At 64.4% G+C, this 10,897-nt stretch overlaps 4 protein-coding genes across 4 annotated transcripts in view; 3 read left to right on the top strand and 1 right to left on the bottom strand.

Moving 5' to 3' along the window:
• Positions 1-1,503: 1,503 nt before the first annotated feature.
• On the bottom strand, positions 1,504-4,147 carry EMIHUDRAFT_69577 (hypothetical protein; the record flags this gene model as incomplete). Its single annotated transcript, XM_005793079.1, has 2 exons — positions 1,504-1,713; positions 3,869-4,147. The coding sequence occupies 2 exons, from the start codon at positions 4,145-4,147 to the stop codon at positions 1,504-1,506; spliced, it is 489 nt and encodes a 162-aa protein (XP_005793136.1).
• Positions 4,148-5,847: 1,700 nt separating this feature from the next.
• On the top strand, positions 5,848-6,985 carry EMIHUDRAFT_222457 (hypothetical protein; the record flags this gene model as incomplete). The annotated part of the gene is made up of 4 exons (XM_005793080.1): positions 5,848-5,942; positions 6,157-6,259; positions 6,345-6,389; positions 6,461-6,985. 4 exons carry the CDS (start codon positions 5,848-5,850, stop codon positions 6,983-6,985), a joined length of 768 nt encoding a protein of 255 aa, XP_005793137.1.
• A 555-nt stretch (positions 6,986-7,540) lies between these two features.
• EMIHUDRAFT_222458 (hypothetical protein) lies at positions 7,541-8,704 on the top strand (the record flags this gene model as incomplete). The annotated part of the gene is made up of 3 exons (XM_005793081.1): positions 7,541-8,115; positions 8,161-8,435; positions 8,505-8,704. The coding sequence occupies 3 exons, from the start codon at positions 7,541-7,543 to the stop codon at positions 8,702-8,704; spliced, it is 1,050 nt and encodes a 349-aa protein (XP_005793138.1).
• An 894-nt stretch (positions 8,705-9,598) lies between these two features.
• Positions 9,599-10,897, top strand: part of EMIHUDRAFT_222459 (hypothetical protein) — a gene marked incomplete at both ends in the record, with an annotated part of 6,561 nt that continues 5,262 nt past the window's right edge. The window contains 3 exons of the mRNA XM_005793082.1: positions 9,599-10,116; positions 10,512-10,560; positions 10,682-10,861. Of these exons, the coding sequence (XP_005793139.1) occupies positions 9,599-10,116; positions 10,512-10,560; positions 10,682-10,861 (747 nt within the window). The remainder of the gene's footprint in view (positions 10,117-10,511; positions 10,561-10,681; positions 10,862-10,897) is intronic.

Consider the following 10,897-nt stretch of genomic DNA (forward strand, 5'->3'; position numbering starts at 1 on the left):
TAGAGATCACGCCCGCGCACTTCGAGCCGTTCGCCCTCGACGGCCCGCTCCTCTCTGGCGCCGGCCACGCCCGCCCGGACGGCCCCGGCCGCGGTGCGCCCGCCGCCGCCGCAGCTCGCCGCCGAACCGCCTTGAGGAGTGCGCCCTCTCGGGTCAGGCGCCCCGCTGCTGCTGCTGCACCTCGCCCTGCTCGACCCGAGCGCGAGCTGGTACGGCCGCGAGGCGCTGCGCTGTGCAGCCATCTGGAGCACCGAGCGCACGCTGTACGAGGTGCGTGGGGAGAGAGCCCACCCTCGCCCCGTCCTTGAGTGCGGAGAAGCCCCACCCCCAACCTTCTCCTGCGCGAGGCGGCGCCTTCCGCGCCGGACGAGCTGCTCCTCGTCGTCAACTGTCGCGGCTTCGGCTGGCGCAACTTCGACCAGGCGGCCCTCGTCGAGCTCTTCTGGCTCCTCTTCAAGTGGCCACCTCCTGCCTCGCCCCTCGCCCCCTGCCCCTCTCCCTCCCCCCCCTCCCCCCCAAACCCCTCGCCCCCCTCGCGCCCCCCTCGCCCCTCGCCCCTCCCCCGCAGGACGTACCCCTCCTCCCTCGTCTCCGTCCTCCTCCTCCACGCGCCCCTCGCCTTCCACGCTGCGTGGCGCATCCTGCGCGCGCTGCTGCCGCCGCCGCTGCAGCCGCTCTTCCTCTTCGTCGGCGCGGGAAGCGGCCCGCGAGGCGCGCGCACAAAGCTACGTCGTAGAGCCTTGCACGGCGCTGCAGACTTGAACCGCCTCCGCTGCCAAACCACACACCGTCCTCTCTCCCTTCGCCCAGGGATCGAGACGTGGGTGGCGCCGGAGCTGCTGCCGTCGATCGAGGTTGCGACGCCGCTCCGCACCTCGCCCCTCTCCTCCTCGCTCGAACGCTACCGCGGGGTGCGCGCCGCGCGCCTCCCGCGTGCCTCCCCACACCCGCACAAGTGACTCCCCACACCCGCACAAGTCGTCATGCCCGCCCACCGCCCGCCCGCACACACGCCGCCGATAGAGATGGTCCCACTGCGTACGTCTCGCGCCCACGCCCACACACACACGCCCACACACACACCTCCACCCACCCACCCCCACACACTTCGACCTGCTCGACAACCCGCAGGTGAGCGTCGCCGAGCTGCGGAGGGCGCGGGGATGCTCGAGCGACGATTTGCCGTCCCCGCCCTCCTCGCCGCCCACTGCGCCGCCGCCCGCCTCGCCGCCCGATTTCATGGAGGCGCTCGCCGCCGCCGCCGCCCGGATGGATGGCGGCGGGGCCCTCGCGGCAGACGGCTGCTCCGCGGCGGCTGAGATCCGCGCCTCCGCCTCTCCGCTGAACGAGCCGGCGCAGGCGACTGCGCCGCCGCCCAACCTGACGGCGCGCGGCTGCGAGCGAGAGCGAGTAGAGCGAGAGCGATCCCGTCAGTCCAGCCGAGGCGCACTCGAGGCGCCACCCCCCCCCCCCCCCGCGGCTAGGCGCGCTACGCGGAGAAGCTCATCGGCCGAGCAGGGCGCGCGAGGGGCGAGGGGCGGGCGGCGAGGGGCGACGCCTCGTCGAGCGTGCGGCAGGCGCCCGCCACGCCGGGCGGAGGCGGCGCGGGAGCGGGTGGGAGGGAGGGCGGCGGCGCGGAGGGGAAGGCGGAGGCGCTGGAGGCGGAGTATGTCTCGTGCGGTGACCCGGCGGTCCTGCTGCCGCTCGCTGCGGCTCACGTGTCGCTGGGGCACAAGACGGTGGGGGAGGAGCTCTACCGGAGGCTGCTCTGCGACGAGCGGTGCCCCTCCCCCCTTCCCCCGCTTCCGCCTCTCCCACCCCTCTCCCCGCCCTGACTTGCCTCCGACCTTGACCCCTCCCCGCCCCTTTCCTCGGAAGCCCGAAGCAGCCTCAGCCATGAGCTTGACATGGCAGCGCCAGCCGCTTGGACCCAGCCCCCAGCACGAGCAAGGCCTCGGACCCCCCCCCCCCCCCCCTGCTCCCCAGGTGCGCTCCCGCCTCTGAGCTCAAGGCGCTCGAGCTGCGCGAGGCGGCGCGGAGAGGTCTCGAGGGTCTTGGGCGTGTCTCCAAGTCCGCGCCGCTCTCGCCGGCCTCGTCGCCAGCGCCGTGCCGCTTGCCGTCGCGACCGCCGTAGGCTGGGGTGGTGCCCGGGCTGCGCCAATTTGTCCGACGACGTCTGTCCCTGCAGTATGGGGAGGCGGGCGGTTGGAGATTGCTGATGGAGTGAATGTATGCGATGCGTCTTTTGTCGTTGAGACAAGAGAGATGCTCTGCTCTGTGCGCGTGTGATCCCCGTGTCCGTGTGTGCATGTATCTCGGTGCACGACCGGCTTTCTCCTCATCCACGCGGCGGCACACACGTTTGCACAATATATTTCTCGAAAGACGAGTGGTTAGAACAGGAATAACGTCCAACGTGAACGAAAACACATGTCAAATGTCATCCGTAAATCCCATCTCGTCTCAGAGTTTGACTGTTTTATTCACATTTATTTAATAAAAACGATCACCGCATGATCACACAGAGCTTTCTCCCGAACGGCCGAAGAGATTCCAACCCCCGCTCGCAGTGTATGGCTCTACACAATCACATCTCTCCCCAATCTAATCACAGCTGCGCCTACTTCCCCCTCTTAAAACGACTACCGACTCTTCACGCGTGTGCCGGAACGAAGCGTTGTAGATGGAGATGTGGTCGTCCTGCCTGGGCCCAGGGGTGGTTGACCCGCCCCCGGGGCCTCATCACTCGTGGCCACGCAAATCGATCACGGGCAATCCGCCTGGCCCCGACGGCGCCTTTCGAACCGTGTACGAGAACTGCATCCACTTGTAGCCCCCGTCGCCAGCCGACGGGTGCGACGGCCGGAGTAGCTTCCCATACTCCTTTGGCTTGGCCTTTGCATAGTTGCGCAAATCCTCGAAGGATAGGTGGACAAAGGAGAAGGGCCCGCCGCTCTCCTTGGCGCGCCCCTTGGGAGGCGCGTAGCCCGTCACAGCGCTCAGCCACGAGCGGGCCTCGCCATAGAGCAGCAGCATCTCGCCCGGCCGTAGGGGTACCTCCAGGGCCTGCTCGTCCTTGCGACGAGTGTACTTGAAGCCCTCCGTGACGCTCGCAGCGTCGCCGAGGAGCACCAGCAGCTTGAGCCCGCCGTCGCCACCGTTGGCCCGCAGCTTGTCCGCGCTCCAGCCGCAGAGCGAGCTCGCTGGTCTGATTTGACGACCTCCCATGGTCTCGAAAGCGACTCGCACGCAGCAGGGCATGAATTCCTCCAGCTTCGCTTGCGCTGCCGCCGGGAGCGCCGGAGCGGCAGCTCGTATCGTGGCGAGAACGGCGGCGGCGGCACCAGACTCGTGCATGCTATCGTATGGGACCATGTGCCTGGCGAGGGAGCGGGGGGTGGTGTAGTTGGGAGGGGCGGTGGGGTACGAACTAGCAGATTCGAAATGCGCCTGCCATGCAAGCCGAGGCCCGACCAGTCGACCTCCGTCATACCTGCCGGCTGAAACGGAACGCCATTCGCCCCACGAACCCGCTCGCCTTCGCAGAGCCCACCGCACACGCCCTGCGCGCCCGCCTGAAAGGACTCGCGCAGGAGCGCTCCTCGAGCGGGATGCCGTCGACCCTGTTCGCGCCGTCCACCGCTCCGCGGCCGTCGAAAGAGTTCGTTTCGCCGCAATGAAGCCCCCCCCGTTGTAGTTAGGTTTCTACGAGGTGATCGCCTTGGATGAGCAATGCATACGCCTAGTTGGACCTCAGATCGCCCGACCGACCGTCCGTCCGTGTTCCTTCCTGCAGCTGCGCCGGGAGGGTTCCGAGCCGGACGCATCCCTCGTCGATCTCGCTAACCTCCATCCTCAGCGGCAGAACTGGCGCGAGGGAGGCGGGGACGGGCCGCGGCGAGGCAAGCACCATTACCTCTCCGTCAGGAGGCTCTCCGTAGGGAAGGGCCGAGTTCGCATCCATGTCGGGTGATGGCACTGTGATCGGCGGTGGCGTCGAATCCATGTCGGGTGATGGCACTGTGATCGGCGGTGGCGTCGAATCCATGTCGGGTGATGGCACTGTGATCGGCGGTGGCTCCATGTCGGGTGATGGCACTGTGATGGGCGGTGCGTCCACGGTGTCGGGCGTCTCCTCTTGCTGCATCTCCTCTCGAAGGGGCTGGACGCTGGCTGGCAACATTACCTCGTCGCGTAGGCCTTTCACCGCCTGGCGGAGCAACCCGTCAAAGTCACCCTCGCCGATTCTGACGAGCTCCTCCTGTAGCTGAATCACTGCGCTCGCGTATGCTGCCCTCGCCTTCTTCATTGCCGCCTGGGACTCCACCCAGGCGGCGGATGCGGATCGCACGCTGTCTGCCAGCTTCGTTGCTTGCTCGTAGTCTCGCGCGCCATTCACCTTCGGGGGCCGCTTCAGGTGCTCCTGGGCCAACTTCAATGCACAGGCACCAATCTCCTCCCCACCCGAAGGTGTGGCTGCGTCACACGCCGCAAGCGCCTCGGAGAGAAGGCCGTCAAAATCGGCCTCTCCGGCAGCCGCGAGCTCCATCTGGAGGTTAAGTATGGCCTTGAGCCAGTTCTTCCCCTCCCCTCGCAGCTCGCGCTTGGCATCCCTTGCCGCCTTGCGCAGGCTCTGGCGCTTGGCCCCAACGCAACGCCGCTTGTCCACTTCCCACCCCTTGATGTATTCCGGACTTTGGAGGTGCTTCTCGAGCGACCTTGCGAGCTTTGCCTTCGCGTCGGTCTCCATGGCCACCGCTCCCATCCTGGCGGCAGTGTCACGGGTGTCGGAAGCGCGTTCTTTGAAGTCGGTGAAACTTCCGCTGTCGGGCGATCTCGTGATTAGTAAAGGCCCTTGTGTAGCTCTTACGAACATTCCCGAAGGAGGGCTGCTGACAGGGTTTGAGAGAGAGAGAGAGAGAGAGGAGAGAGAGAGAGAGAGAGAGAGAGAGAGAGAGAGAGAGAGAGAGAGAGAGAGAGAGAGAGAGAGAGAGAGAGAGATTGCCAGAACAGGTGTGTATTCTTTTGCTTGTGTATGTGTATTCTTTGCCAGCTGATGCACACTCATGCAGTACACACTTACATGGGCACACTTACACCCACTCACAAACAGGCTACGCGGCGTGTGTGGTCGTGAAGGGGGCCATCGACAACGAGAGATTCGAACTGGCCAAGCGTGTCATACTTGCCCTATTCGTCCGCACCGGCCTGGCAGGTGAACAAGTGAGTGCAAGTGCCAGTACAAGTAAGAGTGCAGGTACGGCTTGTGTGCGTGCGTGCGTGCGAGCAAGCGTGCGTGCGTGTGTGCGTGCGTGCGTGCGTGCATGCGTGCGTGCGTGTGTGTGTGCGTGTATGTGTGTGTGCGCCTGTGCGTGCGTGCGTGCGTGCGTGCGTGCGTGCGAGCGAGCGAGCGAGCGAGCGTGCGTGCGTGCGTGCGTGCGTGCGTGCGTGCGTGCGTGCGTGCGTGTGTGCGTGTGCATGTGTGCATGTGTGGTGTGTGTGCGGGCGGGTGTGCGTGCGTGTGTGCGTGTGTGCGTGCGTGCGTGCGCGCGCGCGCGCGTGTGTGCGTGCGTGCGTGCGTGCGCGCGTGCGCGCGTGCGTGTGTGTGTGTGCATGTGTGCATGCGTGGCGTGTGTGCGGGCGGGCTGCACATGCGTGGTGTGTGTGTGTTTCTCGTTTATTGCAGGGTTCTGCAAAGGTTGTGCTCCCTCCGGACGAGGGCTTGCAGACAATCAGCGCAATGTCCTTAAGGACAGGTAGATCGTGACTCCCTCCAGAAGTCACGAGCCATGAGTCACGAGTCCTGAGCCTCGAATTGAGAGTAGTAAGAACTGGCACGGGCTGCAGATGCAGCGCTTGTCTGTCGTTCTCCACACCGCCGTGGCGTGGCAGACGGTGAACGAGCTAGCGTGCGGGGACAGCGGCATTGTGCACGGAGCTAAGTGCATTGCCGTTCTTAACGGAGTCGCTTAGGCGGCTCCGGTGGTGTGCCGGTGATAGTACTAGCACGCGCCAGTTCGCACCTGTGTCGAGCCTGTGTGCTGTGAGAGAGAGTTCTTTTGTTTAAATTCTCCTTCCCTTTTTTCTCGTTCTCACACGTGCGGCGTGCCGTTGCTTCAAGGCGGCTATGCCCCCGACACTCGAAGAAGCTTCCAGGAGGCCAAATATACTCTGCTTCCTCTTTGACGACTACGATGGTGTGAACATGAGCGTGTACCCAGGGGGGCTTGCAGCGGGCTCGCAACCCAACTTGGAGAGGGTAGCACGAGAGGGCCTCGTCTTTGATCGTGCATTCACGTAGTCCAACCCACTGTGTGCACCATCGCGATACAGTTTCCTCACAGGGCGATATGGCACCTCTTGCTATAGCTCTGTCTGCCGTGGTGAAAGTGACTTCTCACCTCCAGCACATAATAGTAGCACCAAGTTTGGTGTGCCAAACCCATTACACAAGGTCCAGGCTATGCCCAACCAGTTCAATGTCCCGCTTGAACACGACCGGTCGAACATCGGTGCACTTTTGGCGGATGCGGGCTATGCCACGGGCTTTACAGGCAAGTTCCATGTTGGGCCCTTGTGGACGCAAGAGCAGCTGCTTGAGTACTCCAGCGCGAACCATAGCGACCGGTTAGGCATGAGCAATCTCTTCTGCCGGAATGAGCTGACTGCTCGGGAGATCATCCGGCGGACATACGGCTTCACCTGGGCGAAACATGTCTACGACCAGAATATGCGTCAGCCATTCGCAGAGCACAACCCGGACTGGACCCTCGCTGCGGCACACGAATTTCTTGAGGCACATCAGCAGCAGGCGTTTTATTTACACGTGTGCACTACCCTGATGCATGGGACTCCAGGAAGTTGGGCGCGGGCGCTGGACTTTCCAGCCGTCTCGGGGGAGGGGCTTCTTGGTGAAAGCACGCTGCCGCGAAGATATAATGTGACACCTTTAGGCACTTACGGACCGATCTATAGCTTGCTTTAGTTTACCGAACTTGTTTGTGGGTCGGTCCCGATTGTGCGTTGATTGTGGATTGAGTGTTACGGATCCCAAGACACATTTTATTAAGGTTTTCTGTGGTAGCACCTCCATCGGTCCGTGGCCCGAACGAAAGCTAGTTCCACTGCGCAAGATATGCTCAAAACCAACGACACAGCACACAAAGAGTCAGCGAAGACGGTTGTTGTGGGGCGGCCAGCATGCCGGTAGGTAGGGTAGGTCTGGGCCCTCCCGTCGGGTTTTTCCCTCTCTTCACGCCGGAAGTTTCACAGGAAAAAAAGAAAAAATTCCGCCGAAATCACGATGTCAACCCTCCCCAAGTGGGTGATCTGGTGCTTGTAGGGCTTGAGAGTGGCCTGTCATGTCTCAGGAAGGACTGTGGTTGCAGGAGAGTACCACCAACCATCACTTTAGTTGGTATAGTACCCCACCTTCACCCGTCCCATGATTTCTTTTTTAGTTTCCCATAAGTAGGGTTGGTAGGTAGGTAGGTAGGTAGGGGCACCGCAGGGGCCGGTCGGGTTTTTGCAGAATTTCAGCATGCTGGCCGCCCAAGCAAAAAGAATACACACCCGCCAGAACGGCGTAAGCGAGAGAAAGGACGCACGTCGAATGCCGCATGCATGGCTCCGGGTCAACACGACGTTGAACCACGCAGATCTCGCCCGCCTAGTGCCGGGTATACAGCCAGCCACCGACGAGGAGTGGTTGCAACGGCACCACACGGTTTTGCAGCTCAAGAAGACGGTTGCCAGTCATCATGCGCCGCTCTCGGCCAATCAGCAGAGGAGCACAGAGCAGTGGATACGGACCCTCGATCCTAGTCACGCGACGCTGGTGCAGATCGGAGCCAACCTGCACCAGAGCACGAGCTACGCCAACAGTGACCCAGGGCCGCAGTGCGTGGCGCTCGGATGGCGTGCCCTCCTGCTTGAGCCCGCGCCGCCCATCTTTGCGAGGCTGCGCGCCAAGTATTCGAATCGCACGCGTTACCGGCGCGTGCGGACGGTGAACGCCGCGGTGTGCGACCAGTGTGGGTCGGAGCCGGTGCCGTTCTGGCACGTGGACACGTCAAACGCGACAGGGAACTGGGGCTCTTTGCACGCTGATGCTAGGTGCCTCCCCCTGCACGACAGGGCCATCGGCAGGCGTGTGAGCAGGAGCGTGACCAACGGCGAGCACGTCCGCCTCGAGGCGATCGACACCTTCATCTCCGAGATCTCATCGCTCAGCGCATCGCACCTCGTCCAGTTCCAACGGCTCTACACGACGCAACGCGGCCCGTGCGCCCTGTGCGGCCAGCTACTGGCGGGCCGTGCCTACGACGCCTCTTGCAGCTCGCGCGTCATCCGCGACAACATGCGCTCGACTACCGTGCGCTGCTACTGCATGCGACAGGAGCTACCGTGGGAGCACGTCTCACTCTTGACCATTGGTGCGCACACACACTAGCGCCGCAGACGGGCCTGCGTCGCATATACTGACGCACGAGGGCCCCGCGCAGATGCGGAGGGTCACGACTACAGTGTGCTGTCTCAGTACCCGTTTGCCTCCAGTCCGGTCCAGCGGGTCGTCTTCGAGGCGACGCACATGCGCAACGTCGACTTCGATCGCGCTGCCGCGCTGCTCGATTCGCATGGCTTCGTCTTTCTGAAGGGCGGCTACAAGGCCGGTGACAACGTCTGGCACCACCCCGGACGTTGACTGCCAACCGGCCATGCGCGCCCGCCGGTGGGCGTCCATGCGGCGGAGCCGCCGCTAGAATTGTTTTGGGGCTGAGGCCCTGCCTCTCACTCGGAGAGCGCATCGATTTCCCCCCCAGAGGAGTGTTTTCCGTCGCGTGAGAAAAGTGTTGGTAGGGAAAGGGGGAGGAAGCTACAAAGGCTTGACTAATAGCCGCCGTCGGAGTGGAGCGTGCTCGAGGTGGCCGTCTGGCTCGAGCACCGCTCCCCGGCTCTCTCTCGCACGCCTCGATCTCACCGAGCGCGCCGCCCTGCGCGCGACTATGAGCAAGGAGAAGATGGACGCGGCGTCTCCCTCGCTCTGTGCGCGGAGTTCGAGCTCCTGCTCAAGCTGGGCGTAGCCGCAGGTGGCCGCAGTCCCTCGCACTATCATCACGGGTAAACTCCCGACCCTCCGGCTAACTAAACTGGGTTGACGGCCGGCAGATCCATTGGGCGAGGGAGCGAGCGGGCGTCGCGTGACGCGTCACACCCCTCAGCCTCTCACCGATGGCAGAGCGTATGGGCTGCGCAAAAATCGCCTTGGAGCACTTGGAGTGCAGTCATTAACCTCACATCCAGGGCCGGGGAGCTAAGAAGCGCACCCAGCGGGCCGGATGATCGGCATCGGGTTACGGGCTAGAGAGCCCTAGCCCTGGGGGGGCGCGCGTTCGCAGGGAAAGGGCCGTAAAGTAAACACGGGTCTCCGAGGGTTAGTTCCGTGTACCGGGTTTCCCCTTAACTGCAGAACGCCCCCTCTACTCGGAGCTAACGGACACACAACACTGTACTCCACGCACGTACACGGATACGCTGGAGATTGGTTTTTTTTTAAAGGCAGAGGGTGCCGTGTTTGTGCTCTGCATCCCGCATCGCGATGGGAGCCTGCGGCAGCAAACAAAAGCTGGCGCACAATCGAGCCACCGCCGCCAACCAGATATTGGACGCACAGTACGAAGCCCACATCCAGGATCTGGAGACCCGGCTCGAGGAAGCGGAGCGAGCGGCGCGGCAAGCGCAGGACGAGGTAGCAGAATATAAAGTCCAGGCACAGTTGGCCAGTAGCGCGGCGCTATCGGCGCAGGTCGCCGCGCTCGAGGTGCGGCTCAAGGAGTATGAGGCGCCGAGCACGCCCCTTGCCGTCTCCCCTCCTTTCCGGAGCCTTGTCCCGTCGGCCGATCCGTTCGGTCCCCTGGATGGTGGCTCGCCGTCGGCCGATGCAGCGGCCGACGATCGGAAGCGGCGGGCGGCGCTCGCGACACGCGTGCAGGCGTGCTACCGGGGCCACTACGCGCGGGCAAAGCTCGAGGCGGCGCAGCTCGAGGAGCGACAGGCGTCGCTCTCGCGGCAGAAGGCGGAGGCGCGGCTGCGCGGGCTGCATGCCAAGCAGGCGCTGTCCCCCCGCGGCGAGGGCGAGGGCGAGGGCGGCGAGGCAGGCGCGGAGGCGGCGGAGGCGGCGGTGGCGGAGGCGGCGGTGGCGGTGGCGAGGCTGCAGCGGGAGGAGGCGGAGGCGGCGGTGAGAGTGCAGGCGAGGGGAGCTCCTCCCTCGGGAGTACCTGGACCTTGGACCTTGGACCCCCCCCCCCCCCCCCTTTTCCAATGGCCCTTCCTTTTAAAACACCCCATTCCTTCCCGGGTTAACCCCTCCCCCAAAGGTTCCTTAAACTTCCCCCCCCCCCCCCCCACCACACCCACCCCCCCACCCCCACCCACCCCCCCACCCACGCAGGCCGTCTACCGAGGCCACCTCGCTCGCGCAGATGCAGAGGCGACTCGCATCCAGCTTGCAGAGGCGGCGATGGCGCGCGCACGCGGGTGCAAGACATCGCAGCCGCCTCCGTGCCCGCCCGTGGCGCGCATCCAGGCGCAGAGATCCGCCGAGATCCGCCGAGATCCGCCGAGATCCGCCGCCGAGATCCGCACCACCCTGCCCTCTCGCCCCGTGCCGCGCCCCCCCCAGGCGCAGCACCGCGGGAGCGCTGCTCGTGCGGAGTTCAACTACCTCAAGACGGGCGCCGGCGAGACCGAGCGCAAGGCGCTGTGCATCTGCTGCTCGTACCCCGGCACCCACCTGGCGCTGCCGGGCTGTGTGAGAGACCAGGCTGCGATGGTCGACCTGCTACCAAAGCAAGGCTACGACGTCACCTTCCTCACCGACGGCGACAGCCACCACGAA

This window comes from Emiliania huxleyi (genome assembly GCF_000372725.1).
Source record: "Emiliania huxleyi CCMP1516 unplaced genomic scaffold EMIHUscaffold_103, whole genome shotgun sequence".
NCBI classification, from domain to species: Eukaryota; Haptophyta; order Isochrysidales; family Noelaerhabdaceae; genus Emiliania; species Emiliania huxleyi.